We start from the raw sequence: 14,434 nt of genomic DNA on the forward strand, positions 1-14,434 counted from the left end.
AGCTGAAGTGAGGAGATTTAAAAAATCTGCTTGTTTATAACCCTTTGTAAGTAAGTTGGGGACAAGCGACTCCAGTTTCCTGTGATGTCCTGGCTCATTATGTAACGTCCATCTGGTCTACCGCGGACAGCGCTAGGGTTTTCTTTCTACGGCTCAGAAAGGTGCATGTTTAGACACAACTTGAAGGGTTGCAACCCAGACAACTTCTACCAGGGTGAACGGGAGGGGCGTGTTGGGGGGGGTGGGAGGCACAGAGAGCAAAGGGCCTCATGCATGTAGAGACAGGAGTCTTGGGATGAATTCTGTAGAATTCCCTATAGAACGGGCAGACTAGAATCTCTAGAATCTCCCTGGCATTAATTCTGAAGGAAAACATTTGGGATCGGGCGGTTTCTGTATGCAGGCGAAGGCCCTTTAATCACTTATGTGATAGGAAGTCCAGGTTGAAAGGGGCCTCCGGTGTGTATCCCCCCCCCCCCCCAGGCTGCGGCTGAGTCGGTCCAGCTTCAGACTTTCTGGCACGGAAGTGGCCATGTTAACTCCTTGGGTATTTAGGCTCCCCTCGGACCCCAAGGATGACGTTAACTTGTGCACGTTTTAATGATTTCATTTCAACCCAGTCAGGGGACTGCTTGTAAATCCTGTCCCTCATATGCGGGGAGAGTACGGAAATAGCCACTGTGGGTCGGATTCAGGAAGTCTCTGCACATGTGTCAAAGGAGGCGATTTCCCTTCCTCAACGCAGGCTGGGTGCTTGCGGCTGGGCCCCGGCTCACAATTCACTCTATAAGCAGGAGGATGTCACTGAGCCACTGTCTGGCCCTAGAAGTCACAATTTATGCTTCCAATTTTAATTTTCCTTAGCCTAGGTCCCCAAAGGATTGATTAAATTTGCTTTGTGGAACCCATTAACACTAAACTGAATAATGACGCTGTTCTAGGCTTTGAATCAGTTTCTAGTAAATTCTCTGCACACGGGACTCTAGGAAGCCTGTATCCCTCCACAATGGAATTTTAAGTCGGTTCATGGATGAAAAGGTTTTTCTCAACTTACCTAAAAGGTGTTAGTAATTAACTAATTATCAAGAGACCACTGCTGGCAGAGGTGGTGAATAGGAAATGGGAACACTGGTAAGAGAGAACATTCATTATGTGGTTTAAATTAGAAGGTAGAAAAACTCGAATGACTTATCACTATCTCCTCGGTGCTCTGTCTTAACGCTGTGGTTAAAATAGGTCATGATGACTTATAACTAATTTTTATTTTTTCATTGGCTTCGTTGGATGACCACAGCCAGACGAATAGCTTATGGAGAATCTAGATAAATAGCCTGACATAGGCATATATGCAAATCCGTGGTCATTCTTTTAGAAGTCTTTTGAGAAATTACAAAGTCATTAATATTGCATGGCAGACTTTCTTATCGAAGACGAAGGGGCTGAGGAACCAGAAATGTTGGCAGGCAGAGGGGAGCTCACGGGCCTGGGCATTTTTATATGATGAAAAATGTAATTGGTGACTCTAAATTATGGCAGCTTTGGAAAGACTAAGCGAGGGAATGAGAGCAGAGTGGGGGCATCTCCAGTGCTTTCCTGGGTAGTGATACCGGGAGACTGTCTGATGCCGCGGAGGGTGCTCACTGACCGGAAATCATTGCTTTACCTTGGCCTGAGCAGCCTCTGTGACCTTGAAAAACACAGATTTGTCTAAGTCCCTTTCAGGCTCCCCTTCTAGAATGTGTTGCATTTCCTGGACTGGGGTGCTGAAATGAGCTTGCTGCTCTCAGAGAAAGTGAGACGAAATCTGGGTATTTGTGAAAGTAGGAGCTGAGTCGACCTTCAAGGCCTGGGGGAGGGGCGGGCGCAGTCCCCGCATTGCAGCGAGGGAGCGGCTGTGAGCGCTGCCGGCCCCGGGTGCTTTGCCCCAGACGCGTGGTGTGGCTCACTGCCTTCCCTGTTTCCCCTTTTGGACTCCTCCGTTTCAAAAGCAGCTCAGACAGCTGTTTTGCTGTTCAGCAGGTGAGAGCAACAGCTCCATTTGGGAGCCGACCAAGATAAAAGAAAGAAAAGACAAGACTGGTGAGCAGAGAGCAGGAGGCATGCTTAGTCTGGGTACCACGGGCAGGAGGCTCTCCTCCTCTGTGCAAGTGCTCGAGGGCTGGTGTTTCTAATCAGGGGCTGTGCTTATTGATGTCCAGGTTCACGTGCAAGTGTTGGGTAACGTGTGATGAATGTAAACAGGTGGACAGGAATTGCACAGATGCGCCTGCGGCAGAGCCCAGACCCGGAAAATTCTTTCCCAGGATGCGATTTTTACCTACAGTGTTTCTCTTTGCTATTGTTCAGACACGGCTTTTGAGGAGAGGCTTGGAGAAAACGAAAGTCAGAATCCGCCTCGGTTTTTCTGGATTTCCTGGGTGGGAGCGCGTTAAAGTCTAATTTGAGGAGAAGGGGGAGGAAAAAAAAAAAAAAGACCAGTTTGCCAAGTGGAGTGACCTGATTCTTGTTGGATCAACATGTTGTCACTACAAAGCAAGTGTGATGAAGCCCGCCTTTTCAGAGGAGAATCAAAGCCTTGCCTGCCAGCCTAGAAATTGCTGACCTCAGCATCCCCCTCATCAGCTCGGCTGTATGTAGATGTAGACATCTCCAGGAGGCTGGGAGCCTATCAGGCCAAAACTGATTATTCTAATCAAGTGTTTTAATTAAGCACTTATTGCCAGGATCACAGGAACGAGGTCTGTTTTCCAGCAGTAATGGGCAGTAGTTTTTTTTTTTTTCTTCTTCTTCTTTTTAAAAATTCTTCTTTATGGGGATCATGTTTGGCTTTTTGGGGGTGTATTTAATGTTTTTTTAAAGTAGGCCATGGGAGGAGTCCCCTGTGAAGTGTACAATGCTGATCTGGCAGTGTGGCCAGTGGACACAGAAATTAAAAAGAAAAAAAGAAAAGAAATGATACTACCAACTGGGTTGCCAATGAATCAGGACCCCCTACAAAGCATCTGTTTGCATCGTTTGCCCTAAAATACACGCTGGCTAGCCCAAAACTTAAAAAAAAAAAATTTATAAACACACACACATTGGGTTGGCTTTTATTGGAATGCCTAGATGCAATCTATAGTCAAGGTATGGAAAATTCAGGTCACATAGAAAGTTAAGAAGGCAAATGAAAAGAACAATACAAATCAGACAAAATTTACATCTCAAAATATCATGAAAGCATTTTGACTGGCTTTGCCTAAAATACTTTGAATATCAATTTTTTTTGTAAGCTAATTCTTTCCATTATACAGTCCCCCACCCCCCACCCCCAACTCTTAGAAAAAGGTCTTTTGTTTACATATTCCCCAAGGTCACTATTTCTTGTAAAAGCATGTCCAGATCACAAGTCTTTTTAGAAAGAAATAGGCTCATTATATCTACTAACAAGACACTAATTGGGTTGATTTGACTTCATCTAAAATAAGCACCAAGAGATACTCCCAATCTGTTATTTTTCGGTGCCAGCCTTAAGGACCAGTCCATGTCGAGAAGAGGGTAGGATTATGATTTCACTTCTGTCACGTGGTACAAGCTTCTCATGGTCAATGCATCAGAAACATTTCTGAGAATTTAGACTCAGAGCCTATTTCAACCAAAAGTACTTAACAGCATGCTAAACAGTCCTGCAGAAATTCCATCGAACAGAACTGCAAACGCCTAAGGTAATAGTTAAAAAATAAAATGTAAAACAGAGCCATGTTTATGTGGTTTGAAATCTCATAGTTTTTTTAAACCGGGGCTTCGTAATACTCGCCAAAGGATTTCCAGGATAAAAAATATTAATGCTAATCTGTGCTTTCATTCTAATAAAATATCAGCATTCATTAGAAGATTAATTACTTCGGTATGTTCTACCAAATACACAAAGACAGTAATAGCACTGATACTGTAAATTCAGTAGCTATTTTGAAACTTTCCCAGCCAATCTGTTTAATAAACACGCCTACTGTGCAATTTAGAGTATGTGATACATACAAAGCAGTTAGAAAATTATTTTCAATACATCACTTGAACCTTTATATTTACGACATGACATGTTCACTTGCTATATTTATCACCATTGTACATAGAGGAAAACAGTGTGTACTATAGCTCAATGAACTGAGAAATATTTTTCTAAAAATATTTTTGTGGCTGAATTTAGTGCTCACGAAAAGAGATTTGCAATAGCGGCTGGCCCAACCCGGGAGTACAGATGGCCGCTGTGCCCCGGCCGGCTCGCGCGGGTGCGGGAGGGCACGGCCGACATTTCACTTCCAGCTGGGTCGGCCACCCCCGCACCCCCAGTTTTCCAGAGACAGAGGAGGCGGCCATTCAAACCAGCTCCCAGGACGGGTGGGGTCCCGTGGACTGACAGGAGCCCGTCTCTCCCTTTTGGGTCCCTCTTGGTGACCTGACGGTCCACACCCAAGACTAGCAGAGGGACCCCGACCTTTCCCATCTGGCCCTCTTCCCGCTGCTCAGGTTCTGCTATCTTTCCTAGGTCTTAAGACACATGTTGACGGTCAGGACTACATCAGATCCTTTCCTTCTCACGCACGTTTCCTGGAGCATCTGATGTGGTCTCTTGCCTCCATCACGAAATGGAGCTTCAAGGAATGGTTAACAGTAAAAACCCTGTGGTTAATTCTATCCACTCCCCTTGACTTCTAGGGGACGAGAGAGGACCTCTCCGGCCCAGTTGTTATATTTTATTATTATTATTATTAATTCATATCTTCTGCTATATTCCACCAGCCTTAGTTTTCTGCTGTGCCTCTCGGTTGATAAGGGTTGAGGACACTGGCCCGATGAAAAAGAGAAGAAAGGGTAAGGAGCCGTTCTCTAATCAGCCACCCACTTCGGATTGCACTGTCCTATCCATCTAGTGATAGAAAGTTGCACATTTTTTTTCCAACCTAATACAAAAATATTAACACTTCTGGACATTATAGGCATAAGTCGTTATATCTCTACAATATAATAATTTATACTGTACAGCTATAACAGATAACAAAAGGTGCAATCCTTTTAAAAAAATCACACAGTTCACATGTTTTTATCATTTTATTTTTAAGTATAAACTTTTTAAACACTTTACATAAATTAACTCCTCTGAGACTAATATTTGATGTACAGTAAATCGTAATTCATATAAAAATCCATAAACAACTTGTCTCACATAATTTACAAAAAAATCAGGGTTTCCTTTGCTTATCAGTGACAAGGATTCTATTTGCCAGTTTTTTTCCCCCCCAAGGCAAACCACGATAGCATTGTAAAATCCATTATGAAATCCCCGCCAGGGCAGAACTCGCTTGTGCCGATGTCCTTTTACAAAGCAGCACAGGGAAAGCAGCTGGGTTGTCTACAAACAGTAATTTTGCCCCACATTTTAAAATTAACAGAGATATATATCACATCCTATGCAGAGAGACTACTTCTTGTAAGCAAAGGTCGACAATTCGGTCGTATCTGGAAACACTGTATGCACTTTGTTTGGACCTTGGTTAGATACAGTGCCTCCAAGGAACGGAGGGCCTCGCGCAACACGTTTAGGCCTTTTTTTTTTTTTTCCTCCTTTCTTTCACTTATTTTTCCTCTTAATACTTCCCGTCCGACTGAGTGCAGCGATATGCATATGTAAACATATTCTTTAAAGCCGATCACCTTTAAGGTCATTCAGAAAAAAAGTGTTTTGTTTTTTTGTGGATTTTCGTCGTCGTCGTCTTCTGGTTCTGACAGCAGTCCGGGTCTCCCGGAAGGCTCTTCCGCGTCGGAGAGTCCGCTTCGGATTGTGCTCCAGAAAGATCCGAGCAGAGCAGGGGCGTGGCTGAGGCTCCGGCGGGACGCGGCGCCCCGCCCCCGCCCTCCGGCCCGCGCGGGGTGGCCGCCTGTCCCGGGCGCGGCCGCCGGCCCCGGGGGGTTACCTCTTGCCGATCTCGCTTTGTCGGAGGAACTGGATGTTGTTGGCGCTGTCCGCCAGCTCGGGGTACTGCTCCACCGAGAGTACGTAGTACCCGTCGTAGCCCTGCACCTTGCCGGCGCTCAGCAGCTGCCGCTTCTCGCCCTCCGTCCAGAGGCGCGCGCCCTCCTCGCCGTCGCGCACGCGCTGCTGCTCGCGCGCCCAGGCCCGCGCGAGCGCGCGCTGCCGCGCCTGCTCCAGGATGCGCGCCTTCTCCTCGTCCAGCGTCATGCCGTAGCGCACGTGCAGCGCCAGCGCGCCGAACTGCATCTCCACGTCGGCGAACCTGCGCGTCCTGCCGTTGACCACCGTGGTGGACTGCGACACGGTCACGTTGATGCCGTTCTCCAGCGCCTTGCGGCCGCTCGTCAGCCGCAGCGTGCCCAGGTCGCTCTCGGGCGTGCTGGTCTTGATGAAGTAGTGCGTGTCCTTGCCCTCGATGGTGAAGTGCAGGTTCTCCAGGTAGAAGGCGTTGTTGAGCACGGCCGCCACCTTGATGCAGTCCTCGTTGGCGATGTTGAGCACGTTGGTCTGCACGCGGCCCTGGCTCACGGCCAGCATCACGCCCTTGCCGATGAGCGACTTGACCGTGGCGAACCACAGCCACGACGGCGCGCCGCCGCCCTTGCGCCGGCTCACCTGCACCTCGGCCATCTTCCCCAGCGACAGGAAGGCCTGCGCTTGCCTCGCCACCTGCTGCTGGACTCCGAAAATGGGCTGCGAAGCAAACAGAGACGGGGCGGGGGGCGGGGAGGGACACGGTTTAGAGAACATCTGTAGCTCTCGGTTGCCCGGGAGCCAGGCTTCCTGGCAGCGCGCCCGGTCCTAGCAGCAACCCAAAAAGAGGGGTCTGGGGTGGGTGGGTGGGGGACGTCTGTGGAGCGCTCCCAGGCATTTATTAAAAGCTCAGTGGGTTCTTTAGAGATGAAAGGGCTTAAAAACAACTCCGGGTGGAGGAAGGCACTCAAAGGTCCCTTCCCCTGAAGTTGATCCAAATCAGTTTTGAAACGGAAAAAGAGGGGACTTCATCATGTATTAGCTAAGAGCTTTTTAGTCTCCACCGTGGGCACAATATGGTTTCAGCTTTTCTCTTTTAGTGTCTGGATGCCCCTTTCCCACGCCTATCGCATTTGGGGAACCCCGTTCCTCAGGGTCACTGTGGCTTTCTCCCTGGGAGCCCGGGGAGGACGCGGCCAGCACACACAGGTCTGAAAGGCTGGGCTACTCCGCGCGGGACCACCGCGTCCTCCTTCATAGGCTTTGAAATGCCTGTGCTTTCATTGAGGGAACCTCTGTCCTCTGTTCCAGCAAACACAGTTTTCAACTGCATTTCCCCAGCGCTACCTGCAGAAGCGGACTGTACGGGGCCCACTGCGCAGTGGGACAGCTGGAGGGGAGTGTTTATTACTAAAGAGAAACATCAACTTTTTGGAGACAGGGACGGTGGACCATCGACGCTGGCAAATGTTTTGAATTGGGGGCGTCTGAACTCAGCCATTTCTTCTACTGCCAGATGTTTGTCTGGCCGGTGTTTCCCCCCAAACATCTGTTTCATCTGCAGCAGTGAAAGAAACATTTGTTTTTTCTGCACTTGGGGCGGCCTTCAGTGTCTTTGCCAGCCATTCCCTAAGCTGTCCTTACCCTGCGCTTCTCTTGACAGAGAACTTGAACCATATTTAGGAGGCTGCCTAGGAAGAAAGTTGGCAAGTCCATTTGTACAGTAAAACTTAAGTGTTCGCAGACATGCTGGAAAGTCAGACACAATTAGGACGTGCCTGTTCAGATGCCTTGGGAAACTTCAATGTGTCGTCAGGACGCTTTATCAGTGTAGCTATATTTGCAATTCGAAATGTGAAAATGGCTCCCAGACCTTGGAAACATGATGGGTTTTGCTTTCTAAAAAAATGTAAAGGTGACATCTCAAAGAAGGAACTGTTTTATGTGAAGTATGAAACACCTACCAGAAAACAGAGGTATTGGCACTGAATACACTGTGTGTGTGTGTGTCTGTGTGGGTGTTTCAGCCATGATTGCTTTTCTCTTTGTAGTCACTGAAATTATAGGAAATTGCTCAAGGGGGGCAAGGGATTAATCTTTCTAAGAAACTCTGCACTCTCTTCTCCTTATCATTACGGGGGAACCCAACTTCTTGATCTTTAATTATTCTTGCTTTTAGTTAGAAATTCTAGTGTTTTGTTGTATATTTCTTTCTGATCTCCGAAAGGAATTAAAAGGGCCATTTTCTGAAATGGCAGCTTTGAGTTTGCAATTTTCCATTCTTTTTCTTTTATTTTAGTTCTCAGAACAATTATAGGCCTCCTGAAATGTTATTTTCAGGAAAATTCTATAAACACCTAGTTGCAGATGGAGCTTTATCAGAGGACATTTTATTTTTATTTTCAATCTGTTCCCATGAAACACTCTTCAGATTTTAAAGGAGTTGAACTTTGCGGCATTGTTTGTGGCCTGCTCATTTGTAATACGAATCCCCGGCCCTCCCGTTTATTGTATCTTTGCCTTAAGGTCCCAAGGGCTATAAATGTGCTTCCACGGGGGTTCTCTGTAGAAACCTTGTGCTCCAAAACGAGCTCCCTCATTTTATTACCTTCTGATAATGTCTTTTTATGTTTTTATTAGCATCACTAAAAACAGATTTAAGCCTGTTTAACAGGCCCCTGGTTTGCTGCACAGAAGTGGGATGTTTTTCTAGCCTGAAAGAGTCAAAAAAATGGAAAACCGGTTTTTGGCCCAGCTTTCCCAAGAGCAGTTTGGTTAAACGGGTAAATACGCCCCAGCTCAGCCATCGGTCACCTTTTCACAGTTTTGCTTTTTGTTTCTTACCGGTACATCATCCCACTGCTGACTCTTCACAAGTTCGTAAGAAGGCTCGGTTAAATCAAATTTGGGAACAGGGAATCCAGGAATAGCATTGTGCAGATGGAAACCAAATGTCACCAGCCAGCTGTTAACATCTAGGAGAAGATCGTTCAAAACGAACGGTGTTAGAGTTATTTTGTGCTTTCATACGTTGAAATTCTTACCTTTAAAAAACCTCCCAGTTCACAAACAATAGCCTGAAGAGGACCACATGGTTGCCTGCCTTCTCCCATTCCGATCCCGCTCTCTATTTCCAGACTTGAAGCCACCAGCCTCCGTAACGGAGCGCTGGCAAGGGCTGAGACTAGCAAAGTGTCACACGTGCGAGGTGGCATCCTGGGCTTGTTATATGCGATGAAAAGGGGTAATAACAACACCCAGCAGCATGAAAGAGCGGCCGCCGAGGAAAACAGAGGGAATTGGTAGTTAGTCAAGACTGGTCTTAAACAGAAGTTGAGTGTTATTAGCTTTCAAAAGCGAATGCCCAAGGATATGCAGCTTCCACAACCCATTTTCTATTAATAAAAACCCTAAATTGAGAGAATTAAAATCAACAGTTGATTCTTAATCAAAGAGGAATGCTGAAAACTGGCAGAACTGGCTAAGGGCACCGAAGTCCGGATTCCCATCAGCTCTGACTTCAAAGGCGTACTTGGGCACAGGTGGAGATGAACTTTTTGGGGAGAGAACCTGGAAACCTTTAAAATGGTATTTTAAAATATTGCCATGTGACTCCAAAAGCCATTAAGCTCAGAATAAGGCTTTTATTCTATTCTGAAGGTTATAATGTTACAGAACTACTCAGCAGGCTTGCAGCTTTATGAGTACAGTTGGGTGTAGATTATTTTATATATTAAGCACATTGCTGGAAAATTTGAAATTGCATTTCACCTAATATATTTTATGCTGTTCCATCTCTCTTTTGATGTTTTCCAGAAAGTGCTGCTATGGCATTCACTGCAGTCCATGTTGCTAGGAGCGGATGGATTCAGGAGCTGTGGGCTTTCCCGCCTTTCAGGCAGCCCCTGTCAACACCTCTTAAATAACCAGTGGTAAACTGCTTGTCAGAATGATGGAGAGCCACTTGCTTCCTATTTCCTCCTCTAGGGCACAAACTCTCACCTCATCACCAGGCTGACAGGTCCTCTGTCCAAACATCATATGGCTATAGAACCAGTGGTATTCTCCCTCTTTTAAAAGGAGGGATGGTGGTGGTGGGAGAGAAAAATCCCAAGTTCATCACGTAGGGTAGACAGTGTTACTTTTGTGTGTGTGTGTGTGTGTGTGTGTGTGTGAGTGTATTTAGGATTACAGGGGCCTTATGTTTTGGAGGAAATTCCCCTGAATGGTAGTGTTGGGGCAAAGTTTCTCCTACTATGAATAATGTCTGTGTAACAGTGAAAACATAAAAATCACAGGGTCTTAGGTATGGAAAAGTATAGCCAAAATAATGGGACTTGGATGCCGACGTGTATTGAGAGAGCTGAAGGAGAAGTCCATGAGGGTGTTGCTGAACCAGGATTGAGAAAGAGGTGAGTGTCAGCTGGTTCACAAGGAGGAGAGCTATGACAAGTTTTGGCAGTCTGGGAAAGCACAGAGCAGATGTGAAAGGAACAGGGGGCAGCCTTTTGAGAGCTATACCAAGAACTGAGAAAACAGGCATCTCAGTATGCCTCAAATACTGAGCAAGAGAAGAGACAGCCTGAAGGAGCATCTAACACAAGCCAAAACAAAACACAAAACCCCAAACCAAACTAAAACCAAAAAAAGAAAACAGGATAGAATCTTCTTCCAGGAAGCATACACATGGCAGAGAGGTTCACATGGTAGTCTAAGTCAGGAAAGGAAGGTGGGATCAGAAGGATTCAGAATCCATTGTGTGCAGGGTGAGCGGAGAAGACAGGAACCAAAGGGAATTAGAGCAGTGCCTGCAAAGACCTTGTCTCTCATCCTGGTGTTTTGGTGGTGGCAGAAGTCGGATGAGATGTTTCAGTCAGATCACGCCTGAAACTTGGAAAGGTCTTATGACCCCCTATTGGTGGGAAAATTAGCGTGTCTATTAGTAGTGCCACCAAGCAAAAACTGGTGCTCCAAATAGTACGAACGAAGACTGTAGTGAAAACAGAAACAGGACCCTCTGGCGAAGCAAGTGGTGGGAGAAACTCTTCTTTTATTGCCCTGAGGTGATGGTGGAGGGGAGTTAGACATCCCAGGAATGAGATGGTGAATCACACTCTGCTGTGTTTCATGGTTCCTCCATTAGAACCTCACACATGGGGGCGCCTGGGTGACTCAGCCCCGCATCGGGCTCTGTCCTTAGCGGGGAGCCTGCTTCCTCCTCTCTCTCTGCCTGCCTCTCTGCCTACTTGTGATCTCTCTGTCAAATAAACAATAAATCTTAAAAAAAAAAAAAAACCTCACACATGTATGAAAGAAAAACCAACATTGCACATATGTAAGGTAGTAATTAAAGCAGAATTGCATAGATCTTATATCATTAAATGAGACATTATTCTCCCCATTTCATTGTTAAGGGAACAGATTAAAAAAAACCTGTGATTTATCTATAAAGCCACATGACTTAAAGGAGAGTTGGGATCAGAATTCCAATTTGGGGGCTCCCAAGTTCATCCTGTTTTCCATAGCCCCATGTCACTGCCCTTCCTTAAGGGACTGGATTCCACATTATTTCAGAAAATTGTGGCCTTGGGCATTGGAGACAGAATAGGAAGTAACAAACGATGCCTCAGTTTCCCTTTCTGGTTTCTCTATGGTTCCATAGAGAAATAAACCCATTTAAAAGGCCAGGCATTTGGGCACCTGGGTGGCTCAGTGGGTTAAGGCTGCTGCCTTCAGCTCAGGTCATGATCCCAGCGTTCTGGGATCGAGCCCCATGTCAGGCTTCCTGCTCAGCAGGGAGCCTGCTTTCTCCTCTCTCTCTCTGCCTGCCTCTCTGCCTACTTGTGATCTCTGCCTGTCAAATAAATAAAGTCTTTAAAAAAAAATAAAAGGCCAGGCATTTGATTTTGCAGGAGTAAAGTGTAAGGCTAAAGAAAACAACTCTAGTTATTGTGTGTATTCATATAAGGAGTAAAGTAATTCTGCACTTGGAAAGGAAAAAAAAAATGCTTACCTGTGATGTAATCTTTCACATCATGGATTTTGCTTGCGGGGTTGTTATTCCTAAACATGTAGAGGTTAAAAGGAGCTGGGTCCTTCCCAATTCTCTTCCAGATTTCTATGTCAGGCGTTGTCCATCGTCCTGCCAAAATATCATAATCTCTTTCTCCAAAGTGGATTAATTTTGTGAGTGGGTCATATAAGCCACCATGAAATCCAATTACCAGTTGAAAGTCAATATTGGAGTCGAAATAGATTTCGCCATATGCAGTATACTGAATCTGTTTCAGCATAAGCCCATTGCTACTGAAAACAGCCAATGGTGTCCCTGTGTTATCTGACGCAATGTAGAATTCATCCCCACTGCTGATTTCCATAGCAAAGAGATGTCCTTGGAGATCATAATAGAGAGAAGTGATTTCTGAACTCGAGTGATTGTAGACATGAGTAATCCTTGTGGGATACGTTAAGTCAGCATAAAAAAACTGCAGATGCTGTCCCAGACTGGTTTTGCTCGACACGCGCCTTCCCAGGCCATCGTAACGATAGATCACTGTCCAGCCACTGCCTTTACTATAAACTCGAGTCAGAAGGCCCTTGGAGCTGTACTCAAAGATCTCTGTGCCTCTCTGACGCAGGAACCCATCCTCATCCAACCGATACTGAACATCCCCGAGGCGAGTGATCCTGTCTCGCAAGTCATAGCGAAGAGGTGTCAGACGCGCACTGTTACTCGGGTTCAGCAAATGGAGGTTTCCGTTCAGGTCGTAGTTGTAGCGCCACATGATCTTCTCATTTAGATAAACAGTCTGGAGCTGCCCGTCAACGTCGTACTCGTAAGCGTATTTGGTAGTGTTGGCAAAGGGCCCGATTTTGATCTCTCTTTTGGTCACCCGACCCATGTTATCATACTGAATTGTAATCCAGTACATGAGTGACCTGAAAATCTCGTACTGAATTTCCTTGATGCGGCCATGGGCGTCAAAGTGTTTTGTGTACGTCATCACCGCCGTGGAGATGATCTGGTTAATATCATAATATATAACTCCAAATTTTCCAAACTGCTCAACTTTGCCGGAAATGTCATCAAACTGATAGAGATCGATGGGCAGAGGTGTTTCATTGATGACCCCCTGCATGCTGGTCACTCGAAAGCTGTTGTCATAGCTGTAGTCGAACCTTGCATTGACCATCCCGTCCTCACTAAAGCGGAAAATCTGCCTGTCAATCAGGGGGCCAATTTGCCTGTACCTGATGGTGCAAATAAAACCGTCGCTCTGGAGGTTGACGGTTTTGAGGACTCCCGCTGTCTCATCGTAGGTAAAACTGACTCTCGTGCTATCGTACAGGATCTCGGAGAGCCTGGTCTGCCTCCGGTACTTGAACAAGACCCTGCGGCTGGTCCCCAAGAAGGCCGTCTGCAGAAGCAGCCCCTCCTCGTTGTAGTCCGTGATGACCGAGGCGTTGCTCTCAGGGGGGTTGTAGATGTTGCGGTAGTAGCCGATGGACCGCATGGTCTGCATGGTGTGGCGGGCCACGCTGGGCATGGTGATGGCGGACAGCCGGTCCCACATGTCGTACTCGAAGATGTACTGCCTCTGGCTGTGAAGCAGGAGGACCATGGACTGCGAAGACACCACAGACAGTTGTTCAGTATTTGGGACCCGCGGTGGGGGAGGGGCAGGGGCGGTGGGGGTGGGGGTAAGCAAAAAGCACATACACAGAAACATTTCGCTCGAGAAAATGATTTTCACTTTAATGGAGCTCTCCTTGACCTCACACGTTGTCAACAAGCCCCGGCCTGGTTTGCTCGGATGCTTCATCGTGAGGGGCTCTGCAGTCAGTGGCTCAAGATCCGTAAGGTGCCACTTTGTCATGGCTGTACCGCTCTTCTCCTAGGTGTCCACAGCCAAGCAGCAGACTGCCGGTGGCTGGGGCTAAGTCACAACACAGGCCTGCACAAAGCAGCTCTAAAGACAACGTTTCAAGGAGAAAGCAGCACAGGGGCAAAGTAATCCTACCCATAATCAGCAATTATTTAGGAAGGTGGCTTTTCCCCCTCATTTGACTGAAGAGCCACTCAAATCACGTTTTAATTTCCAGCGTGTGGGGGGAGGAGGTGTAAAGCATTCAAAATATTACTTTATGAAGGAGCGACCTAAAATTAATAAAAAATGGATAATGTGCATATAAAGCATCAACGTCAACAAACATCGCTAAATCACACGGTGAACGAGAGCTGTAAAGGCCCTTAATTGAAATACGGATCCCGGTATGGTTTTCTTAGTTGGTTTGTTTGCAAATTCTTACCTGTCATCTGGAATGACAATAAAATCTACATTTTTGAAATTAACTTGAGCGAGTACCAAATCTGATTCATGTCTTAGCTGGTGCAAGAATGGTTTCCGGGCTACATTCCACTTTGGTGCTAAATAACGCAGTGAATAAATA

The 14,434-nt window shown here is 46.4% G+C and overlaps 1 protein-coding gene across 10 annotated transcripts in view; it reads right to left on the reverse strand.

Annotated features, from left to right (window-relative positions):
• Positions 1 to 5,947: 5,947 nt before the first annotated feature.
• Positions 5,948 to 14,434, reverse strand: part of TENM3 (teneurin transmembrane protein 3) — a 692,983-nt gene continuing 684,496 nt past the window's right edge. For all 10 annotated transcript variants that reach the window (XM_044225666.1, XM_044225665.1, XM_044225674.1 and 7 more), the window contains 3 exons: positions 11,997 to 13,608; positions 8,828 to 8,958; positions 5,948 to 6,703 (listed from right to left, as the gene is read on the reverse strand). In XM_044225666.1, the coding sequence (XP_044081601.1) occupies positions 5,948 to 6,703; positions 8,828 to 8,958; positions 11,997 to 13,608 (2,499 nt within the window). The remainder of the gene's footprint in view (positions 6,704 to 8,827; positions 8,959 to 11,996; positions 13,609 to 14,434) is intronic.

The sequence above is a fragment of the Neovison vison genome, chromosome 11 (assembly GCF_020171115.1).
Source record: "Neovison vison isolate M4711 chromosome 11, ASM_NN_V1, whole genome shotgun sequence".
NCBI classification, from domain to species: Eukaryota; Metazoa; Chordata; class Mammalia; order Carnivora; family Mustelidae; genus Neogale; species Neogale vison.